This window comes from Dendrobium catenatum, unplaced genomic scaffold (assembly GCF_001605985.2).
Source record: "Dendrobium catenatum unplaced genomic scaffold, ASM160598v2 fragScaff_scaffold_880, whole genome shotgun sequence".
In the NCBI taxonomy this organism is placed as follows: Eukaryota; Viridiplantae; Streptophyta; class Magnoliopsida; order Asparagales; family Orchidaceae; genus Dendrobium; species Dendrobium catenatum.
Window position 1 is genome coordinate 1,789,489 of NW_021319342.1, and position 26,155 is coordinate 1,815,643.

General features: G+C 34.5%; 1 protein-coding gene across 1 annotated transcript; it reads right to left on the reverse strand.

Annotated features, from left to right (window-relative positions):
* Nucleotides 1-707: 707 nt before the first annotated feature.
* Nucleotides 708-23,879, reverse strand: LOC110097272. The gene is made up of 5 exons (XM_028697147.1): nt 23,803-23,879; nt 11,669-11,840; nt 11,039-11,103; nt 3,719-3,781; nt 708-1,050 (listed from the first exon to the last, which is right to left on the reverse strand). The coding sequence occupies exons 1-5, from the start codon at nt 23,877-23,879 to the stop codon at nt 873-875; spliced, it is 555 nt and encodes a 184-aa protein (XP_028552980.1). The 3' UTR covers nt 708-872.
* Between the last annotated feature and the right edge of the window lie 2,276 nt (nt 23,880-26,155).

Here is a 26,155-nt window from a genome sequence, read left to right on the forward strand (position 1 = left end):
GATAATAATAAGCTTACATAAAGATTTATCAATAACATTTAATAATTAAAAATAAAAGCTCAAAAGCATCTTTCTTATAAAAATTTCCAAATTGCATTTTCAAGCCGCTCCACTTTCAAGTACTTAAAAAAAGCTCATGCTTATGTTCTTCATTACTACGCCCCATTTATAACTTTACCTTTTCTAAAATTTCCATTTAAAAAATCTTTCATATAAAAAATGTTATCCCCGACATGCTTTATTTTATTTTATTATTATTATTTTTTTGAGAAAAATAGGAGCAATCATATCCAATTTTATTTTAAAAAATGAAAAATTACAAATATTACAAAAGAAAAGTAAGAAAAAAAAAAAAACTTACAAAATAGAACCTAACAAGGAAAGAAAATACTACTAAAAAAGGAGAAAAGAAAAGAGAAGCCAAGAGCCAGAGGATCCTGCAAAATACTCCATTAAAAAAAGGTATCAAAAAGTCCCAAAAAGGACAAAAAGTAGCCTAAGGATAAAGAACATCCGAGCAATAAAAGAGCAATACCAAACACAAGAAGTTACGGCAGAGAGAACATATTTTACTTCGTCGATTGTATGTGAATTATGTATGATTCATGACCAAAACAAGCAAACTTCCTCTCACTACGAAGATGGCATATAGCACCTAAAATTAGTGGTAGTTTTATTTTCAATAACACAAAATGCTATAAGAGGAGTTAAGAATTTCCAACATTAATTATTTATCTGAAAGAATAATGACCAAATGGTGGTTATGGAATTTTACGACCTTTTATCAACTGTACAAATGAATTTATCATACACTTGAACAATTCGACCACTTACGAATCTAATTTGCTTTTTATTAGTTGACAATGTTTTTATCAGGGAATATAATACATTGGATTTGGTAGCTTAAAGGAACGGTTTCCAGTATTTGAACCCAGCAAGTCGCTCCATTGGTCGCCGGAGTTTCCGTGAATTCTGTAGCCATCTGCAACCATCTCTGACCTTTTCTCGGACTTGTACAGCATTGCGGATTTCCTTTCGTCACCCGTTCCCCTATGCGAAATAATGATAAGATTAATCTTTCATAGAATGCTTTAAGGAAAATCCTTCACAATCTAATCAATAAGATTATAGTATATTGCAAGGCAGTGTAGTTTGGCTGTATATCCTGATTTGTATAAATAAGAATTACCTATCGGGTACCAAACTCACCACAAGGAAAGTGAAAATAACAGTAGCAATATAATTACTCAAGGTTAATAATCAGCATAGTGATGTGGTGTCTCTATGATAAAAAAAAAAATGTTTTCACTCAGAACATATGAACCAAATTAAAAGGATCAGGATTGAATATACTACTATCTATGCTGAATATATCCATATGATCTTGAATCAGAAATTCAAAGTTGCTCTACCCTCAACTGAGACATTATTCTTCCTGTTCTACGGAACATCAATAATGCTGCAACAAATGCTTTCCTAATTATTTGGCGCATTGATAGTGGTAGTATACTGGTGACAAGAATTCTTCAAAATAAAGATAATGAATTTCTTCTTCAAGAGCGAATTCAATTCATAAAGAAAACTTAGAGAAGAAAATCATTTATATTACATCCAAATTTGTACATAGAAGACACATGACCTTGTTAACATACAAGACCAAGTCAACAGAGAAAACAAACTATTCATCTGTACTGTAGGTTTAGTTTATATCTGAGCCATTAGTGTATCTTATTTTGTGTATATATACCTTCGTGCATCTTCTGTTTGGTTTAAGGAAATTCCATTCCATTTGTTCCTCGTTTTCCCTGTTTGCCTTCTGCCTTCCTTTGTCTCTGTCAACATGGTATCAGAGCACTTCTTTTTTTTTCCTCTTTTCTCTCCTTGCAGATTCGTCATGGCTGAATCTTCAACCTCCCCACCAACCATGGATTCGTTGCTACCTTTTAATTCAATCAACATTCCACCGCAACTCAAATTCTTGATGAATAACATCAAGAATCTTGTCTCCAATCCTCTGACCTCCGACAACTACCCCATATGGCGGTCCCAAATTGAAAAATTATTTGCAGAAAATGGTTTCAAAGGATTTCTAGATGGTTCGGCCAAGTGTCCGATGCAAAACCTACCGGCCGACAACTCCAATGTTGTTCTTGGGTTGCCATCTAAAGCATGGCTTCTTCTTGATCAGAATCTTGCATGCATCCGCCTTACTGTCCATTATTTCAACATCTATTCTACCTTACATTCTTTCTCTCACGCATTGTGCGGACATATGGGCTACCTTAGCTCATCATCTACACGGTAACACATCATTCAATTAAAGAATGAGCTCCATCACCTCTCAAAAGGCGAACAATCCATGTCGCAGTACTTACGGTGAAATCCAAGGTAGATGCAATTACTGCCGCTGGAAGTTCAATCGATCTGGAAGACGTCATTCTGTACACATTGAATGAGCTCCCTGCTTCGTACCAAGCATTCAAGATTGCAATTCGCACAAATCTGCAACCCATAAATCTGGATGATCTTTATACACTTCTTTGTAGTGAGGAATTGAATCTTGTCCAAGAAGCATCTAAAGAACTCCAATCACTGCAAATCAATGATTCTACAGTGGCACTAGCAACTTCCCGAGGTCGAGAACATGAGCGAAATTCATCTACATGAGGACGACCTCCCAATTATCAGCAAAATGTCGTTTGTCCAACACGTCTAACCGAGGTGATTATCAATTTAATCGAACAATTATTTGCTAAATATGTAAAAAGCAAGGTCACTCAGCCATCAAATGTTGGTATAACAATGATCCAACTTATCAAGAAAACAAGCCAAAACAAGCATTTTTCAATCCGACTGAAACTTCACGATAATCCGACTGGTTTTTAGATAGTGGAGTGTCTACTCACCTAACATATGATCCCTCTCACTTTCAATCAACCGAACCATACATTGGCAATTCTCAAGTTACCTTAGGCAATGGCCAACCCTTACCCATTCAATACACAGGTAAAGGTCTTCTTCCTACAACATCAGGTAATCTTCAGCTGCATAACCTTTATCAAGTTCCCAATCTTTCGTTTAATCTATTATTTGTTCATCAATTAAGTCGTGACAATTCCTGTATTGTAACTTTCTCTTCAAATGGCTATCAAATCAAGGTTTTGAAGACCAATCAGGTTCTACTTCAAGGACCATGCCATAATGGTCTCTACTTGATTCGCTCCTCCGTTCAGCCCTCTACTCTTGCTTTACTCTTGGTTCAAACAATACCGGATCTTTCGCACAATCGGCTGGGACATCCGTACCCATATAAAATTCAATGTCATACTAGATTGCATCACACCATACGTACCAATATTCCTACAAAACATTGTAATACATATAATCTTGGTAAGAGTAGTCAGTTATTGTCACGACCCGGCCTGGCTAACCCGATTATATCGGGGCGGGAACAGTCGATTGTACGGAATAACATAATACATAACATATTTTCATTTAAAACTTAAGGTCAGAACATAAATATCATCCCAAAATACATGAAAGAGCCACTAATAAACTTCAAACTCAAATGTTACAAACTGAGCAACTGTCTCATAACCAATAAAACTTTCAAACCCATCAACATAACATAAACTTTCACAATTATAAAAAAAAACTCAAACTCACGAACTACAATGAAACAAACACAAAGACTCAAACTGAAAACACAAAAAGGAACCTTTCATCTTGAGGTCCCCTACGACGATACATATAAGGTCGTCGAGCAGCCATCACTTCTCTCCTGAAAAAGATTTTTAGAAGAAAAATGAGCCAACGCTCAGCAGGTAGTTCATGTCTTTAAATAAAAATTTTGCATAAAACCAAAATAAAGCAGTTTCGCATTAAAACAAGAAAGGATTGTCAACTTTGAATGATCTCATATCAGAACATAAAAAGAAATACTTTTCATAACCTTTCCTTAATGAAATATGCTTCCTTACCTTTTTCCTTAAACATAAATTTCATAATTTGAAAAGAACATATAGGAATCATATTATGCATAAAATTTTACAACACCCGTCTCGGATGTGCCCATAATTTGGTACTGATCTGGTACTCAGTCAAATTTGGCTATTTCCTTTACCATTGGCTCTACGAGCCTCCTTACCATTGACTTTACAAGCCACCTTTACCATTGGACACTCTGCATCAGCATGCACATTCATTTATTATAAAGTCTTTCATTCAAATGTACATGGAAAAACAAGTATGAAAATCATGTGCAACACATAAAACATTTAATCTCAACATATTTTGAAGCTTTTTAAATTCATGAAATAACAGTCTTGAATATTCATATTGCCATAAAAATGAAAAGTCATGAATTCAGGTCATAAGAAACTTTTTCAATCATTTGCAATAAAATACTTGAACGGAACAAAATCATGAAATTTTTATCAAAAACATGAGTACCTACCTCATCATGAAATTTTTATCAAAAACATGAGTACCTACCTCAAACAAAATACGACACGTCGCTTCGACACAAGTCTTCCACTCCACCCTTCAATAATCACTACCCAAGAAAGATTTACAAAAGAGACGTGTCATAAAACTAATTATCATATTCTTAAGTCTAAATCTTTATTTTCCCTTAATCATTTCATACAAAACTTAATGAATATTTAATTAAATTAATATAAATTTTCGGATTTAATTTAAATCTTAGAAATCCCTAAATCTTAAATTTTTGCTCAAAACTCTATTCTAACATTATTCCTAAACAATATTTAATAAATACTTAATTAATTTTCGGATTCAACTAATTATGGAAATTATAAAAAGTAAATTTGCATAAAAAATTCAATTTCATGCTTTCAAAACATTCCTAATATCCTTAGGAATAATTTTTCTAAAAACATCACTAAGGAATTAAAGTTTTCGTCAAAACCCTAACATTTAAATCTTAAAAAAAAATTCCTCAATTCACTTCTTTTTCATTGATAAAATAATCCTCTAAACATTTCTTAAAGATTTCATAAAGAAATTGCGAAAGAAAATCAAAATTTGGAAAAACCCTAGATTTTTCGATCTCAAATAACTTGAGATTTAGGAAGTTTCGTTCTAAAATAATCGTACCTGAGTGTTCCTCTCGTCGCCCTCTTCGATTTGACCTAAAAGTTTCGCCGGAAAATCGTCGCCAGAGCGCCCTCGCGGAAGCCGCTGTCCGCCCGATTGTCCGCCTCTCTTTGTTCGTTCCGCTCGATTTCACGTGAAAATGAATAGGAAAGGGTTCGATTTTTCTAATAAGAGGAATTGGGGTTTGCTAATTACTCGTATACCCTCATTTAAAGTAAATTTGGCCTTTTATTAGATTAGGGGTAAAGTTGATATTTTTAAGCTTCAAACATTTTTAATTCCTAAAATAGGCTAAATTAGGTATAAGTGTTATATACCAAAACGATCAGAATTTTGCAAGAGATTTTCTAAAATTATTTTCGTTAAATTTCGTTAACATTGAAAATCTTACTTAAAAATTTGTCGCGGCGCTTTAAAAAGCGTGCGAAGCCTAAAATAATATTTTGCGGGTTTTACAATTCTCCCTTATAAAAATTCCGTCCTCGAAATTTAAGACAAGCTTAGGAAAACATACCTTAGTAAAAAAGGTGAGGGTAAGTCTCCCTCATCTCTGATTTCTTCTCCCAAGTGGCATCCTTCTTAGAACTGTGCTTCCAAAGCACCTTAACAAAAGGAATCGCTCTGCTCCTTAACTGCTTAACCTCAAAGTCAAGAATCTTCTTTGGTTCGTTAACAAATGTCAAGTCAGGTTGAATGTCTATCACATCTGTACTAATCCTCTGAGCCTCATCTGAAATATATTTCCTTAAGGAGGAAATATGAAACACATTATGTACTCCACTCATGTGTCCTGGTAGAATCAACCTGTAGGCCACCTTTCCAATCCTTTCTGAAATCTCAAAAGGACCTACAAATCTTGGACTCAACTTTCCTACTTTGCCAAATCTCTTCACTCCCTTCATTGGACTGACTTTGAGAAATACAAACTCTCCAACATCAAACTCAACTGATCGGTGCTTGGGATCATAATATTTCTTCTGTCTGTCTTGCACTGCCCTCAATCTATCTCTGATCAATCTGATCTTTTTTGTAGCATCATCAACTAGATCAGCATCAATTATCTTCCTTTCTCCTATCTCAGCCCAATTTAAAGGTGTCCTACACCTTCTCCCATACAAAGCCTCATATGGAGCCATTCCGATACTTGCTTGGAAACTATTGTTATAAGCAAATTCAATCAAAGGTATATATGCCTCCCATTTACCACCAAAATCTAGAACACATAACCTGAGCAAATCTTCCAAGGTCTGGATGGTTCTTTCTGACTGCCCATCTGCCTGAGGGTGGAAAGCTGTGCTAAAGGTAAGTCTGGTACCCAAAGCTTCCTGAACTTTCTTCCAAAATCTGGAAGTAAATCTCCCATCTCGATCTGACACTATAGTCTTCGGTACCTCATGCAATCTGACAATTTGATCAACATACAGACTTGCCAATTTTTCAACAGGATCAGACTGTTTGATAGGTATAAAGTATGCAGACTTAGTCAACCTATCAATAATCACCCATAAAGTGTCACATCCTCTTCTGGATCTAGATAAACCAACCACGAAATCCATAGCAATGTCTTCCCATTTCCACTCTCGTATGGGTAAGGGTTGTAGATATCCTCCTGGCTTCTAATGTTCAGCCTTAACCATCTGACATGAAATACATTTCTCCACTGTATCTACTACACTTTTCTTCATTCCTGGCCACCAAAACACCTCCTTCAAATCCTGATACATCTTATTACTGTCTGGGTGAATGGTGTAACTGGAGTAGTGAGCTTCTTGAAGAACTTCTTTCCTCAAATCATCAACATCTGGAATGCACAATCTACCCTTATATCGAAGTAATCCTTCACCATCAAGTTCAAAATCTTCAATGTGACCCACACTAACCATATCAAGTATTTTCTTAAAATCTGCATCAAGTGGTAAAGCTTCTCGTACCCTTTCTGAAAATGTTGACATACTTGTAGTCTGATTCAACCTTATAATTTCTGCATCACTGGGCTGAACCACTGAAATCTCCAATTTCTCCAAATCCCTTATCAACTCCTGTTGCTGTGTAATCATCCAGTTTGCACTACCTGAATTCTTTCTGCTCAAAGCATCAACAACTACATTTGCTTTGCCCGGGTGATACTGAATATCCAACTCATAATCCTTAATGAGTTCTAGCCATCTCCTCTGCCTTAGATTCAATTCCTTCTGAGTGAAGATATACTTAAAACTCTGGTGGTCAGTAAAAACTTCGCACCGCACTCCGTACAAGTAATGCCTCCAGATCTTCAAGGCAAAAACTACTGCACCTAACTCCAGATCATGGGTTGGGTAGTTTCTTTCATGATTCTTCAATTGCCTAGAACCATAGGCAATGACTCTCCCATTCTGCATCAGTACACAACCCAACCCTTTATGTGAGGCATCACTGTAAAGATGAAACCCATCTGTCCCTGAGGGAATAGTCAGTACTGGAGCAGTTATCAAACACTGCTTCAACCTCTAAAAAGCTTCCTCACACTGAGCTGTCCAATCAAACTTCACTGCTTTTTGAGTCAATCTGGATAGTGGCATAGCTATATGTGAAAATCCCTCAACAAACCTCCTGTAGTAGCCTGCCAATCCCAAAAAGCTCCTAACCTCAATCACTGTAGCAGGTCTTGGTCAGTCTGCTATTGCTTGCACTTTATGCTGATCCACAGATATCTTTCCATCAGCAATCACATGCCCTAAAAATTTCACTCTTCAGCCAAAACTCACACTTGGAGAACTTAGCAAACAAGTCATTATCTTTTAAGGTATACAATACTGACCTTAAATGATTTGCATGCATTCTTTCATCTAGAGAGTAAACAAGTATGTCATCTATGAATACTATCACGAATAGATCTAAAGAAGGCTTAAAAATTCTATTCATGAGATCCATAAACACTGCAGGGGCATTTGTCAAACCAAAGGGCATTACTACAAACTCATAATTCCCATATCTGGTACTGAAAGCAGTCTTTGCAATATCCTCCTCTCTAACCCTGAGCTGGTGGTACCCTGACCTCAAATCAATCTTGGAAAACACTGAAGCACCTTCCAACTGATCAAACAAATCATCTATCCTTGGGAGAGAATACTTATTCTTCACTGTCAACTTATTCAACTCTCTGTAATCTATACAAAGCCTTAGGCTTCCATCCTTCTTCTTCACAAATAGTACAGGAGCACCCCAAGAAGAGGTACTAGGTCGGATGAAACCCTTCTCAAGCAACTCTTGCAGTTGCTCCTTCAACTCCTTAAGCTCCTTAATTGCCATCCTGTAAGGAGCCTTAGCAACAGGTTCAGCTCCTGCCACTAACTCAATAGAGAAATCTATTTCTCTACTTGGAGGCAAACTAGACAAATCATCTGAAAACACTTATGGAAATTCCTGAACAATTGGGATATCCTTCAGCTCTCTTTTCTCTTTCTTCTCTTCCTTAACATAGGCCAAGAAGCCTTCATACCCTTTCTTTAACATCTGAAAGGCCTTCAAGGATGACACAATCACTGCAGTTACTCTTCTATCTCCCTAAAATTTGAATTTCTCTCCTGACATACAGAATTTAACCTCCTTTTTTTTACAATCTATAGTCACGAAATGATAAGATAATCAATCCATGCCTAAGATTGCATCAAACTCAGATAGAGGTAAGATGATCAGATCAGCCTCAAAGTTCTTATCACAAATCCTCAACATCACTAGACATCTCTGCTTAGCTTCCAACTGATTTCTATTAGGCATCAAAATCGATAATGATTTAATCATAACTGTAGGAAGCAAATTAGCAGATCTAACAAACTCTTCTGAAACAAAAGAGTGTGACGCTCCAGTATCAAATAGGATTCTAACGGGTCTATCGCACATTAAGATTGTCCCTAAACATGAAAAGTTATATTATTCATTTACAAAACATGTCATTCATTGATTGTTCCTTTCATTTTCATTCATTGTTCATTTAAATTTCATAAAAAAAAATTTTATTGCAATTAATTAAATTACGCACCTGTAACCACATCAGGAGACCCTTTAGCTTCTTGCTGGGACAATCCATAGACTCGAGGCTGAACATTCTGACGAGTCTGACCTTGAGAAGGAATAGAAGCAGTAGACTCCACAGCTCTTGGTCTACCAGCTGTCCTCTGAGTGTTGTTGCCTGACCTCACCTCTGAAGCAAATCTCTGTCCCAAAAGAGGACAAGACTTCGCCATGTGCCTAGGCTGATGGCACCAGTAATAAGTATTAGTGCCTGAGAGGCACTCTCCCTTATGCGTTCTCCCACACTTACTGCACAAGGTAGCAGTTGAAGCACTGCTATCAAAACCACTGGATCAGGGTTTCTTCCAAGTAGAAACCCTTGACTGAGAAGACTGTGTCATTTGGGAAGGCTTTGACCTGCTCCATCTTTCTCTTCTGAAAATCCCTCATCTTCTGAGTTGCCAGCATGTCCATCTCAATCCTTCTGGCTCTTTCCACCAAATGAGATAATCCTCAATTTCAAAAGGCACAAGAGGCTGCCTTATCATGTCCTTTAACCCATTCAAAAAACGATTGCACTTCTCTTCAGCATTGGGTATCAGGTGTGGGGCATACTTGGATAACATCGTGATCTCTGCCTCGTACTGAGAAACAGATCGGTCTCCCTGAACCAATCTGTTGAACTTATCCTGCATATGTCTTCTGGCTGTCGCAGGCACATACCAATCTCTGAATGCCTTTACAAACTCCTCCCAGGAAACTTGGCTGCTTTGTCTTCCTCCAAAGGTTTCTTCTAACTGACTCCTCCACCATCTCTCAGCCTCGCCATCAAAAGCATAAACAGCCAGTGTAACTCACCTGTCCTCTAGGCAAGACATGCCCTTAAGGATCTTCTCAATCCGCATTAGCCAGTTCTCAGCTTCTATAGGTCCACCACTTGAGAACAATTGAGGCTTCATATCTTGAAACAGCTTCAGGCTCTTATCCATAGGTCGACCTCCACTTCCACTGCCACTGGCCTGATTTTGGGAAGTTCTAATCATCCGAGTCATCGCTTCCATCATCTGAGTGAATGACTTCATACTATTATTCCTTTGAAGTTTAGCTACTTCTGGTCTCCCTTCCTCCATATTAAATGCCATCAGTGGCATTATGCTCAGGATCCATACTCCTGAGATAAAACACATCAATCATAAGTCACAAATAATCAAAAATTACACTTCCTACACATTCTAAGACTCAATCAATCATTCTATAAGCTCTTTCATTGATCATTATTAAAACTTTGCTCTGATACTACTCTTGACACGACCCGGCCCGGCTAGCCCGATTATATCGGGGCGGGAACAATCGGTCGTACACGGAATACCATAATACATAACATATTTTCATTTAAAACTTAAGGTCAGAACATAAATATTATCCCAAAATACATGAAAGAGCAACTAATAAACTTCAAACTCAAATGTTACAAACTGATCAACTGTCTCATAACCAATAAAACTTTCAAACCCATCATCATAACATAAACTTTCATAATTATAAAAAAAAAACTCAAACTCACGAACTACAATGAAACAAACACAAAGACTCAAACTGAAAACACAACAAGGAACCTTTCATCTTGAGGTCCCCTACGACGATACATATAAGGTCGTCGAGCAGCCATCACTTCTCTTCTCAAAAAGATTTTAGAAGAAGAATGAGCCAACGCTCAGCAGGTAGCTCATGTCTTTAAATAAAATTTTTGCATAAAATCAAAATAAAGCAGTTTCGCATTAAAACAAAAAAGGATTGTCAACCTTGAATGATCTCATATCTTCAATCATTTGCATTAAAATACTAGAATGGAACAAAATCATGAAATTTTTATCAAAAACATGAGTACCTACCTCATCATGAAATTTTTATCAAAAACATGAGTACCTACCTCAAACCAAATACGACACGTCGCTTCGACACAAGTCTTTCACTCCACCCTTCAATAATCACTACCTAAGAAAGATTTACAAAAGAGACGTGTCATAAAACTAATTATCATATTCTTAAGTCTAAATCTTTATTTTCCCTTAATCAATTCATACAAAACTTAATGAATATTTAATTAAATTAATATAAATTTTCGGATTTAATTTAAATCTAAATTTTAGAAATCCCTAAATTTTAAATTTTTTATCAAAACTCTATTCTAACATTATTCCTAAACAATATTTAATAAATACTTAATTAATTTTCGGATTTAACTAATTATGGAAATTATAAAAAGTAATTTTGCATCAAAAATTCAATTTCATGCTTTCAAAACATTCCTAATATCCTTAGGAATAATTTTTGTAAAAACATCACTAATGAATTATAGTTTTCGTCAAAACCCTAACATTTAAATCTTAAAAAAAATTCCTCAATTCACTTCTTTTTCATTGCTAAAATAATCCTCTAAACATTTCTTAAAGATTTCATAAAGAAATTGCGAAAGAAAATCGAAATTTGGAAAAACCCTAGATTTTTCGATCTCAAATAACTTAGAGATTTAGGGAGTTTCGTTCTAAAATAATCGTACCTGAGTGTTCCTCTCGCCGCCCTCTTCGATTTGACCTAAAAGTTTCGCCGAAAAATATTCGCCAAAGCGCCAGAGCGCCCTCGCGGAAGCCGCCGTCTGTCCGACCGTCCGCCTCTCTTTGTTCGTTCCGCTCGATTTCACGTGAAAATGAATAGGGAAGGGTTCGGTTTTGCTAATAAGAGGAATTGGGGTTTGCTAATTACTCATATACCCTCACTTGTAAATTTGGCCTTTTATTAGATTAGGGGTAAAGTTGGTATTTTTAAGCTTCAAACATTTTTAATTCCTCAAATAGGCTAAATTAGGTATAAGTGTTATATACCAAAACGATCACAATTTCGCAAGAGATTTTCTAAAATTATTTTCGTTAAATTTCATTAACATTGAAAATCTTACTTAATAATTCGTCGCGGCGCTTTAAAAAGCGCGCGAAGCCTAAAATAGCATTTTGCGGGTTTTACAGTTATCTTTTACACAATCTACTTCTAGTACTTCTTTTTCTTTTGAAATTGTTCACTATGATGTTTGGGGTCCATCCCCTACCACGTCGCTATAAGGATTTCATTACTATGATTCTTTTATAGATGATTACACAAAATTCTGTTGGGTTTATCCTTTATTTCAGAAATATGAAGTTTTTCACAAATTTCTTGAATTTTATAACATGAACAAATGCCAATTAAACAAGCATATCAAAACTCTTAGAACTGATGGTGGAGGTGAATATCTTAACAAGCAATTTCAAATGTTTTGCAAACTATCTGGAATGTTACACCAATATACTTGTCCTTACACGCTAGCTCAAAATTGCATAGCGAAAAGAAAGCAGAGACATATTTTGGAAACCATTTGAAGTCTGTTGATTCACTCTCATGCCCAACACAGTTTGTGGGTCAAAGCTCTTTATACTGTTGTTCAGGTCATCAATATCCTCCCAACTCAAACTTTACACAATAAAATTCATATGAAACTCTTAATAACAAATCACCTACTTACACTCATCTCAAAACTTTCAGATGTCTTTGTTATCCATGGCTGAGGCCGTATTCAAAATCTAAACTTGTCTAAACTTGGTCCTTTGTCTAAACCATGTGTGTTTGTTGGGTATGCCACTTCTCAAAAAGGATGTCACTGTTTAGATCCTCTCACCAACAAAATTTACACTTCTCGTCATGTTATATTCATTGAGCAAGTTTTCCCCTATCATCAAATGCAACAACATCATAATCAACAGTCTGAACCAACAAGTTTACCTCCTCTTCTTTTGGTTCTCGTGTTAGCCATACCTGCACAAAACCATACTCCTCCAATTCGACATTCTACTCCTAATACTCCCAACCACACCAGTCAAAACACTTCACCAGCCCTACCACAAACAGCTCTCTTAGATTCGATCTGCAATCCTTATAACAGACACCTCGCACCAGTCTTCTTTACCAACTATTTCCACACATCATATGAAAATTCGATCCCAAACAGGTCATCTCAAACCCAAACAAATATTCAATCTTACACAACAAATCGTGTCGCAAGACCAACGTCTTACACACAAGCTTCCAAACATAAACATTGGCGTAGTGCTATGTCTTAGGAGTTCCACGCACTCCAATCACAAGGAACATGGGATCTGGTTTCTTACTCCCCAAATTAAAATATTCTTGATTGTAAATGGATGTTTCGAACAAAGTACAACTTAGATGGATCAATTGTACAGTACAAATCTCGACTTGTGGCTCTCGGTTACAAACATGAATACGAGTTGGATTATAATGAAACATTTAGTCTCGTTGCTAAAATACTAACTTTTTGAATTTTAATTGTACTTGCTTTACATAATGTTTGGCCTATTCATTAAATAGATGTATATAATGCTTTCTTGCACGGGTCATTACACGAAAATGTTTACATGAAACAACCATAGGGATTCCTCGATGAACTTCATCCTACGCATGTGTGTAAACTGAAAAAGGCTCTTTACGGTTTAAAGCAATCACTGTGACAATGGTTTGATACTCTTACAGGTTATCCACATACACTTGGCTTTCGCATAAGCAACTCAGATCCTTCACTAATGATATATCACAAGGATAAGGCTCAATTATACTTTCTTATATATGTTAATGACCTTATTGTGACGGGTAACAATCCCAAAGCTATACAAAACCTCTTCAACAATCTTCAAACTAGGTTTAATATGTGAAATCTTGGAACTCTGTCCCAATTTTTGGGTATTATTGTTGTAAAAACTGAATATTGGCTTCTACTTCATCAAAGTCGCTATGCTGAGACTATTCTCGACCGTACAAGCATGCTTAATTGCAAACATATTGCAACTCCCATAATCACTAAAGCTTAGAAGCTCACGAAGCTCACGGTTACGTCTACCACATTTTCAAACCCATTATTGTATCCTCAACAGGTTGGATCTCTTCAATATCTCACTCTCACAAGAACGAATATAACTTATGCTGTAAACCATGTCTATCAACATATGCATCATCCGACGGACAACAATTTTGAAGCACTTAAATGTATCCTTCGATTCATTAAAAGTTATATACATGTTGGTTTACCTCTTTCTCGTAAATATCTTTTGCTAATGTCTTATGTAGACTCGAATTGGGTTGGATATCAACATGATCGAAAATCCACAATTGGATATTGAGCCTTCTTTGGGTTCATCAATCCTGTCTTGGAGTGTAAATAAGCAAATTACAATCATCATATCATCTAAAGAGACAAAATATCGAGCTTTAGCATCCGCAGCAGCATAAATTATTTGGACTCATCAACTTCTTCAAGAACTTGGCTATACTCAACATGATCCAACAAAGCTATTTTGTGACAACACTTCAGCTATAGCGTTAGCTAACAATCCTATGTTTCATGCTCGTACTAAGCACATCAAAGTTGATTGTCACTTCATACAAGAGTGTATTAAGAACAAAACCATACAATTTCACCACATATCCAGCAAGGATCAACTAGCAGATCTATTTAACAAAGTTTTACCTAAACTCGATTTCTTCATCCTTCAAACAAACTGACTTCATCCAAATGACTCATCAGTTTTCAATGGGGTGTTAACATACAAGACCAAGTCAACGGAGAAAACGAACTATTGATTGTACCGTAGGTTTAGTTTATATCTGAGCCGTTCATGTATCTCATTTTGTGTATATATACCTTCATGTATCTTCTATTTGATTTAAGGAAATTCCATTCCATTTGTTCCTCGTTTTCCTTGTTTGCCTTCTACCTTTCGTTCCTTTGTCTCTTTCAACAGACCTTACTAGTAGGATAAAATGGGGAGCGGGCAAGTGACTTAACCTTTTGGGAGAATGGTGAAAGCGGGGAAGAAAGTAGAGAGAGCAGAGTGAAAATCTATAGAATACTAAGGAAACTATGAGTCTCAAAACTGGTTGAGTATCCCCTATATCCATCCAAAAAAGCTCCCAAATTGTTCCAATCACCCCTTATTTGTAGGTTCTAAGGGCTGCTTGATAGGCTACAAATGAAAAGGTACAAGGTAAATTGCTACACAAAATGGTTGTACAATACTACATACTATCCTAGACATATGTTGCCTTTTGATAAGCTCAAGGATAATGAGGTTAGAAGGCTTTGGTGAGTTGTCTCTGGGCAAGCTCAATGACGTTATGTAGATGTTGATAAATGTGCTTGGGCAAGTTTGTAGGCAAGCATTAATATTATAGGGGACCAGTAGTTGATGAATTGGTTGATATTGCAATTGAACTATGGAAGCTTTTGGATTGCCTGAGAAGAGAAGGCTGAGTGTGATACCATTGCAGGAATGTAGGCTCTGGCTAAGATTGTCGGGATTAGTCTAATTGATGGTCCCATGATTAGGAACTTTCATGTAGCTAAGATTGATGAGAATAGTTGTCCTAGGGGAGAGTAAGTGATTAAAGTGTGGCCAAGGTGTGTGGTGAGTCCCAAGGTGCTAACTCTAGAGAAAAATCCTCAATCTAATCCTTGATCTGCTCATGCAGGGCAAGGTCCTAAGACTTCTTAGGCTAGTGACACCTATTTATCATTTTAGGCAAGTTCTCCCAAAAGTTCCATGTGAGTTTCCTAAGTGCCCCCCTAGAAGGGAATGTCCCTTAGTCATGACACACCAACTATCAGATAGATACATAAAGGTTTATGCGAGTATATATTTAGTTCTCTGATTCACTTGGCCCTTTAATAGGTGGGTGATGCACAAGGACAAGTGAATAAAATGTAGACAAACATTAAATATGGCAACAAAATAGTAAATACGAAAAATAAAGATGAATTTATTACCCTATTTATCATAGTTTCGAAGATCGTGTTGACCTCACATTGATGACAATGATATGACACCATTTCTTGCTTTGATCTTTATAAATAGTGACCTTGCTAAGAAGGCTTTTCTTCGTTACAACAACAACATCAAGCCTTTATCCCACTTCGTGGGGTCGCCTACATGAATCCTTTTTCTCCATTGTGTCCTATTAAAAGTCAAATTCTCATTTAAATCTAATAAAGAAAGATCATTTCTAATATTTTTTAACCAAGTCTTTTTAGGTCTGCCTCTACCTTTCTTAACATTAATCAAATATAATACATATACTTTCCTAATCGGGTCATCAGAAGGCCACCGTTTTAGGTGACCAAACCATCTAAGGTGACTCTCTCTAATCTTATCTTCTACTGGAGCTACGCCAACCTTTTCACGTATATGCTCATTTCGTATCCTATCTCTAATGGTAAAGCCACTCATCCACCTAAGCATCCTCATCTCTGCCACACTTGGTATTATGCTTCTCTTTTAATGGCCAACATTCGCAGGCCTCACCACCATCTTATAAAATTTTCCCTTAAGTTTGAGGGGTGCTTTTCTTTGTTATTTATGTTAATTGATAACTTGAGAATTCTATGAGTCTTTGAGAAAATGGATCTCATGGAGATAGCTCCTTGCTTGAGGGCATCTAAGAATGTTTCTTCTCACTAGGGGTTTTATGGGGGCTTACAGTGAGCTAGTATGTGACTTGTTGAGTTTAAATTTTGCTTAAATTTTTTTTGACATAAAATTAATAAAAACTCATTAAAATATGCAAGTATACATTCGAAATCAATTAATAAAGTGATAGAGTAGAGTGTTGAACACACAAGAGTGTTTTGCACTACTGCTTACTTTAAATGCACTACATATCCTATTGAAAAATAAAATGATATTTTTAGAGTTTTTGTCACTGAAAGAAAAACTTATAAGAAGACACTTAATACTTATGAAAATAAAGTATTTTATATTAATGAATGTAAATAACATTATTTTCTTAATGAGACTATTTGATTTTAGATGTGGATCAGAGTATATGCATCCCTAGATAGCTTAGTTTATAAGGGTGAAAAAAGGTTTAGGTCTTCCAACAAATTTTCCATCTCTATAGAATCTGGAATATTCAAACATCATTTGTCTTAGTCTGCCAACAATTCATTATGATACTCCTAATTGGTCTAGCATTCCTCCATCGAGGCTATAAATGACACTAGATTTTAATCACACACATGGTCATTTTATGCATTAAATGAATAACGAGAGATATTGAAAATATAAATTCATCATTCAAGACATAAGGGTCTATATTAGTACTTGTTATGCTTTTTACATCATCAACCTAAAAGTAAAGAATTACCTAGACATAAAAGATACAACAAGCAAATTCATTTTCATTTTATTCATTAAAAGAAGAAATATAAAAAAAGTAATAAGAAAATTATCACCCATAATGATCAAATGATCTTCTCTACACTCCTTCCACTAAACAAAGAGTTACTTACACAAACATGCTAAGATCTCTATAAAGAAAGTATCTACCACTTTCTTAGACACCCATTGATTTTATTCTAAGGGCGCACTAAAGAAATATACTAAGAATTATAGAATTTTACTTAACTGATACAACAACAACAACAACATCAAGCCTTTATCCCACTCCGTGGGGTCGGCTACATGAATCCTTTTTCTCCATTGTGTCCTATTAAAAGTCAAACTCTCGTTTAAATCAAATAAAGAAAGGTCATTCCTAATATTTTCTAACCAAGTCTTTTTAGGTCTACCCCTACCTTTCTTAACATAAGTCAAATCTAATACCTCTACTCTCCTAACCGGGTCATCGGAAGGCTGCCGTTTTATGTGACCAAACCATCTAAGGCGACTCTCTATAATCTTATCTTCTATTGGAGCTACTCCAACCTTTTCACATATATGCTCATTTCGTATCTTATCTCTAAGGGTAAAGCCACTCATCCACCTGAGCATCCTCATCTCTGCCACACTTAACTTAGTATTATGCTTCTCTTTTAATGGCCAACATTCGGCACCATAAAGCATTGCAGGCCTCACTACCATCAAATATTAGTTATGCATGTAAGGAAAAATATATTTTTATAAATGAATATATCAAATATTAGTTATGTAAATATTAGAAGTAATATTACTTAATATAAAAAAAATTGCTAATGTAACTATATATATATATATATATATATGTCCGAATAAATGCTTGAATGGGAAGAGAAGTTTTGGCATTTAGTTATTGTGGTGGGCCCCATTATCCTCATTTCTTCTAATAAATTCACGCATGCAGAGATAGATGGAAATTTGTGATTAATCGGTAAGCATGCAGGCGGTATAGTGGTGCTGTGAAGAAAATCAGCCTGTATACAGCGGCTTTTCTTTATATTTCTCCATCAAACCTCTTAATAAATGTATGGCTTCCATAGTCGACCTACCTGGCATGAATCCAAATTGATTTTGAGAAACATTAGTATCACACCGCAACCTATGCTCCAAACTCGCTCCCATAGTTTTAAAGTATGACACATTAACTTAATACCTCTATAATTCGCACAATCTTGTGCATCACCTTTATTCTTAAAAATAGGGATTAACACACCCATTCTCCACTCATTTGGCATCTTTTTAGTTTTCAAAATAGTATTAAAAAGTTTAGTAAGCCATGAAATTCCTTCATCTCCTAAGCATTTCCACACCTCTATTGGAATATCATCAGGTCCAACAGCTTTTCCACCCTTCATATTCTTTAAAGCTTCTCTAACTTCAGTTTTACTAATACATTAAAAAAAAACAGAAATCTTTATTTTCATTTAGGTTGCTAAGGTCACTATAGTCAATCTTATTTTCACAATCTTCATTAAAAAGTTTAGCAAAATATCTCATCCATCTTTGTTGAATATCATCTTCCAAAAAAAGTATTTTTTTATCTTCATCCTTTATACACTTCACTTGAACTAAATCCTTACTACTTCTATATCTTTGTTTGGCTAACTTATACATATATCTTTCTCCCTCTTTAGTATCTAATCTATTATATAAATCATTAAAAGCTAATGTCTTTGCATCGCATATTGCTTTCTTAGCATCCTTACGAGCCACTTTATATATTTCCCAATTATCAGAATTTTTAAAATTAAACCAATTTTTATAACAAATCTTCTTTTTTTTTTAATCTTTTCTTGCACAATTGGATTCCACCACCAACTGTTAAGTTGGTGGATTCCACCACCAACTTAACTGATAGAACTAAAGTTGGTGGATTCCACCACCAACTTAACTGATAGAACTCTCTAAATAATAGAGTTAAAAAACTATTTATACAAAGTAAAAGGATTGGCTCAAGCGCTAGATGTCGCGGCTGTACAAAACGAACTAGCAACTCGGCACTATTAATGATGGCTGCATTTCTGCACTAGCTGACCTGGCACAATTTTGATGAAACAACGCATCTTTTAGCTTAGTCGATGTGGCTCCTCATATTAGCAACTGCTCCACCATGATGCTCTAGAAATTTGACTGCTGCGGTGTTAGAATATGATTTTCAGCATTGAGGTACGGTAATGATCGGCGCTCCAGTGCTTTTTTTTCCCGAAACTCTGATGTTACGGTGTTGTGGTATGTCGTGGCACTGACGTTAATGATGGAAGTTCTTGAAAAAAGAGAATATAGTACTTTATTATCTGAATCTAGAGATGGAGTGCTATGATATCTAATGCTACAACACATCTGATGATGGCGTTGTAAAGCTATTTAACACTTAATTTTTGCCTTTTCCTGTGAATTTCTTGCACAAACACCACTAAAATAACTCATTTTTACTTAATTAAAAAAAATAGTACATTATTTACACTTAACAAAGTAATCAGAGTTTGGGGTAACCATGGTGTCACTGAGAAACGATGTTGATATCATAGCCTAGTAGGCATAAGCAATCTTTGAGCGCAATATTGCCACTCTAGCAAACAAGGTTATAGAGGAATCTAAGGTGATGGCTGAGATAGTTATTACGCCAACTATAGTAACCACGGTGACTATAATAACCACCGCTAAGAGCCTATCACTGATAGAGGTTCTGCCAACCATGGTAACGATGATGTGCCTCATGACTCATGATGTGGGGATAACGATGAGCTAATATGAAACTTGTTGAGTTTAAAATATACTTAGATTTTTTTATATGAAATTAATAAAATTCCCACAAAATTATGCAAGTATACGTTTTGAATCAAGATATAAAGTGAAAGAGTAGAGTGCCAAACACATAAGTGTTTTGCTTTATTGCAACTTAACTATTACTGTTTACTTCAGATTCAAAACTTATTGTACCAAAGATAAAAATGAGGTTTTGGAGTTTTGTCCCTAAAAGAAAAAAAAAACTAGAAAAAAAACTTTTGATACTTAGAAAAAAATATTTTGGACTAGTGAATATAAATACCATAATTTTTCTAATCGGACTCTTAATTGTAGATGATGATCAGAGGATATGTATCCCTAGATCTCTATCGAGCTTATAAAGGTGAAATGAAGGGTTTATGGTCATCTTACAGTTTTACTATCTCCATAAAATCTACAATGTTCAAACATTCTATGTCTAAGCATGCCAACTTTCTATTTAAATATTCCTAATTGTTCCAATAATCCTCCGTCCAGGCTATATATCACACTGAATTTTAACTACATACATAACCATTACATGCATTAAATAAAGAATGGGGGATAGTGAAAATATCAATACATTCATTAAAGCACAAAATTCTATATTAGTACTTGCTATGCTTTCTATATAATTAGCCTAAAACTAGAGAATTAGCCTGTTGACTTGTGTATCGTAAAAAAAAAAAGCAAAATCCACGTACCTGTCCAGCCAAGTTGCTCAAGCCCTACGTCCACGACCTACACACGTCGACATCGCATCCCCCACTGTCACGACCCGACCCGGTGAGCTCGCATAGGCAAGACGGGAATGAAGATCGGACAGTAGACTAAAATATCTAATTCCCAAAACTATCACCTTAACATTTCAAAGAGCCTCTAAAACATCAAATTTGAAATCACAAAAATATAAAATCAGTAATATTCATAAAGTTACCTTTTTTAGAAGCGCCTCTCCTACGATATACGTTTCCATCTCTTCTACTCATTTTGATTTACTTAAACTTACCTGAAAAATGTTAACAACTAACAGTAAGCCAAATCTCAGTAAGTAAAACACGATTCTAAACTACAGTAATCAAGGCAAAATGAACAATATGCTAAATGTCAATTTCATTTAAAATATAACATAAATCGATTTCTTAATAACATATTATTAATATAAACATAAATCATACATTCATATACTTTCATAATTCATTTTTCATATCCAAATCATTTTTCATAACTTTCTCATTTCATATATATTACAATAGTTATAGGAGCCACAGTCTAGTATCATGAAGGTGATCCTTTATCATTTCTTTTTTCATATCATTTACCATTTTAACGTGCACGAGTACAACATCCCTACCTAGTACCATAAGGGGGTGAGCTCCATCAATTCAGCATGCACATACATTCACTCAATATAAACATCATATCATAATCATATTATCTTATTTATCAATAACATTAAGCCTTATCATATATCTTATACAATAATATGATGAATCTATTAATATGCAAAATATGAAACAACGGAATCAATCTAAATGTGGTAAAATGAACCAATTTATAATAACAATTCAATAAAAACTGAACGATGCAATTACCATAATAAAAAAACATGTTTACTCACCTGAATGTTTCCAAACTTTAATATCTTTTCAAAATCTCTAGCTTTGTTGAAGATCCCAAAACTTATCTCAACTTCCACTGTTCAAATAATATTAATAAGATTTTAAACCTTCAACTTAGTGTTCTCAATCATAAAACAATATCAATGGTTCCTATTCTTTTTATTATGTTCTAATCTACTCCCAACATTTCTAAAGGTTCTCTTTCTCTCCCTCTCATTTAAAACATAAAGCATATAACAAATTCTAAAATCTTATATTTTGGTCTAATTGCATTTTTTACCAAATTAACCATTTACCCTAACCTAAAATTATTTAAAATAATTTATATTTTCGGATTTAAATTAAAATCCTAAATTTGGAAAACCCATTTTCATTAATATGCTTATTTTTTCATGCTAAAACTTCTCATTCATCAAAATAATAATTTTATAAAATTATTTTTGTCAAAATCCGACAACTTTGAAAAAATCACTTAAATCTCATCATGAAGCATTGAAAAGCGTGCGAGGTCTAAAACGATATTTTTCAGGTTTTACAATTCTTCCATTCTAATAAAAATTTCGTCATCAAAATTTACATACAACTTCTAGTTACAGATCAACCAACATCTTCCATTCAATTAACATAAACTTCAACATTACAGAACAACTAAACATCTGAAATATTAAAACATCTGACATGACATAATAAGATAAACTACTAAATCCAAAAAAAAAAACATCAGATCTAACATTTCAAGTCACTAAAAAAAATGAATAATAAAGCCATCTCAATTGTCATTATCAGCATCTATAGATTCATTGGGCTCCTGCTGAGTCAAAGTATAAACTCTTAATTCATTTTTCATATCAATATCATTATTCACAACTTTCTCATTTCGTATATATTACAACTATCACAAGAGCCACCATCTAGTACCATAAATATATTCTACCATTTTCTTTTCTATATCCTTTACCATTTTAACGTGAATGACTACAACGTCCCCAACTAATACCATAAGGAGGTGAGCTCCATCAATTCAGCATGCACATACATTCACTAAATATAAACATCATATCATAATCATATCATCTCATTTATCAATAACATAAAGCCTTATCATATACCTTATACAGTAATATGATGAATCTATTAATATGCAAAATATGAAACAATGAAATCAATTTAAATGCGGTAAAATGAACCAATTTACAATAACAATTCAATAAAAACTGAAACGATGCAATTACCATAATAAAGAAGCATGTTACTCACATGAATGTTTCCAAGATTTAATATCTTTTCAAAATCTCAAGTTTTGTTGAAGATCTTAATACTCGTCTCAACTTTCACTGTTCAAATAACATTAATAAGATTTTAAATCTTCAACTTATTGTTCTCAATCCTAAAACAATATCAATGGTTCCTATTCTTTTTATTATGTTCTAATATACTCCCAACATTTCTAAAGGTTCTCTTTCTCTCTCTCATTTAAAACATAAAGCATATAACAAATTCTAAAATCTCATATTTTGATCTAATTAGATTTTTTTACCAAGTTAACCCTTTACCCTAACCTAAAATTATTTAAAATAATTCATATTTTTGTATTTAAATTAAAACCCTAAATTTGGAAAACCCATTTTCATTAATATGCTTACTTTTCCATGCTAAAACTTCTCATTCATCAAAATAATAATTTTGAAAAATTAATTTTCGTATTTAAATTAATTAAAAATTATGAACAATAATATTTCACGAAAACTCCAAATTCCTACCCTTAAAAACTTCTCTAAGATCCATAGAAATATTATACATTAAGAATTTTCATAGAAATCAAAAATTTGCAAAACCTAACTTTCCAAATCTCAAAAATTTTGAAGAAAAACCCTATTTTCAAAGCATAAAAGCATCTCCTAAATCTATCCTATCATTCTCTTAAAGAAAAACAAAGTTTTCCTTCAAACCCTAGATTCTTCTCATCCAAAAATCGTTGAGAAAAGTGGAGAAATAGTAATTCTAATGCATACCTTAGCCTTCCCTTAGTCACCTCTAGGTTTTCCACGAATTTCCTCACCGGAAAACTGTAAAACCCGAAATTCGTCATTTGAGTGCGTCGCATGCATTTCGATGCGCCGCGACAAACTTAGGCGAAATTTCAATGTCGTCAGAATTCGATGAAACAAATTTTATTAAATTTGTCACGAAATTTCAATCGAAACGATATAAAGAACTTATATCGAATTCCGCACTGATTTGAAATTAAAATTCGCATAAGTTCGTTTAAGTAACTTTTAGCCATATCTTCCATTTTTGCCCCTAGGAGCTCTTAAGGAAATTTAATTTGCAAGGGTACATGTGTAATAAGCCACTTAAAAGAAATCCTTAAGCCCTCATACACCTAAGGGACTGAATATTTTGGTCCCTTGTTGTTTTCTTTCGGCCGAGCAAAGGAGAGCGGGCGGAAGAGAGGGAGAAGGCGGGGCTTGCAAAAATCCGGTGATCGGCGGCAGTTTCCGGTGAGCTTTTAGAGGAAAGAGGAAAAGGAAGCTTAGGGAAGAAAGAGGTAAGTGTTAAACTTAATGAATCTTGTGTTTTTCATGAGATTTTCTTGAAGTAAGAAATTAGGGTTTAAATTTTATTGGAGATTTCTTTAGAAAACCTTTAGGGCTTGATTATCCCTACCTTTTTATGCCATAAAGTTGAAGATTTCTTAAGGGAAAGCATAAAAAACAAAATTAGGGTTTCTCCTTTTTTATTTATTTTTGTAAGGAATGTTAGGAGAATTTAAAAGAAGTATGATGAAAAATGCAAAATTTTCTAAAGATTTTTTAGTTTTCCAAATTAGGGTTTTTCCTAACCTAGAGTTTTTAAGCTTGCATGCTCACTAAAGATGTTCCTAAGGGTTTAGTGAGTTCTCTAATTAGAGGAAACTTAAATTTTGAGAAAAAAATAACTTTCTAATTTTTTTTTGAGTTAAAACCGAAATTTGAATGGCTTAAATATATGTATAGGAAAAGGGAGTGTTTTTATAAACAATTGGAGTGAAATTAGTGTAATTTTAGGGTTCCAAAAATTAGGTTTAATGCAAAACCGAAAATTTCAATTAAATCTATTAAAGGAAGGGTTATGGTGAAAATGCTTTAGGTTAGATCATAGTATTAATATTTAAGTGTAGGTTAACATTCTTTACATTGTTTGTAGGCAAATTTATAGAAGATATAATATTCTTGTTCGATTCAAGGAATTGTGCAAAGAGAAGTTGAGCGAAGGAAAACTAAACGTAAGTAACACATTGTGTTATAAAATTTATAGTCTTCCCTTATGTTTTGCTTATGTTTATGAGCATCATTGAATTCTCTTATGTTTTGCTTATGCTTAATTTTGGATGTTAGCACAAATCTCAAATCTTGTATTATGTTCTTTATGTTGCATATGGTATCTTCATGTATGGTTCATGAGAATATATGTTTTACTTTCATGCCTACTACAAGCATTCACATACATGTGGCACATCATCTAATTTTATGAAATTTCTTATGTTATAGTGTAAACAATCTTATCGTTATGATTATGGAATTCAAGTTTGTGTATGCTGAATTACGGAGTACCAAATATGGATAAGGTTCTTTGGAACAATAAGGCTCTTAGAGCAATATGATGATAAATGGCCAAATATGAATTTGTACCTGATCAGTACAATATGGGTACTCCGGTAGGGGTGTATACTATATGAAAGCTATATCATGTAAGAGTTAAATGAGATAGATCATTATAAGGAACATGTAATATGACATCAATCTTACATATAACATCAACCTTACATGTGACATCAATCGTACATATGACATCAACCTTACATAGATATACGATGTTATCTTTGCATATTAGATTCTTCTTCAATGTATGAATTTTATATTGTAATTTATCATTTGCTGAGCGTAGCTCACTTCCTAGCTTTGAGATACTTTTCAGGAGAACCTTTTCATTAGTGATGGCGGAACACCCAATGTTCACATATAGTCGTCGTACTTCGGCTGACAGGTTCTTTAATGTTTTCCTGGCTGTAGTTGGTGTTTCTTTTGGGTGATTTTGTCATAGCATAAATAGTTAAATGCTTGTAAACCACCTTGTAGATATGAACTTCCTTTTGTAATAGTTTGAATGTTAAATATATATTTTGAGAAAAAGTTTAGAGGAGCTTTGTTGACCTCCATGTAAAGACCAAAAGAGAAAGAAAAATAGATATCCCTTGTACATACCTCTGCTCCGTCGAGACGCCCAAATCTCCGCAAATCCTGCAGAAATCCCGCTACTAGCTACAGGACTATTCTCTGTAATCGACACCGAAATCCCGCCCGAAATCCTGCTGGAGCCGCTGGA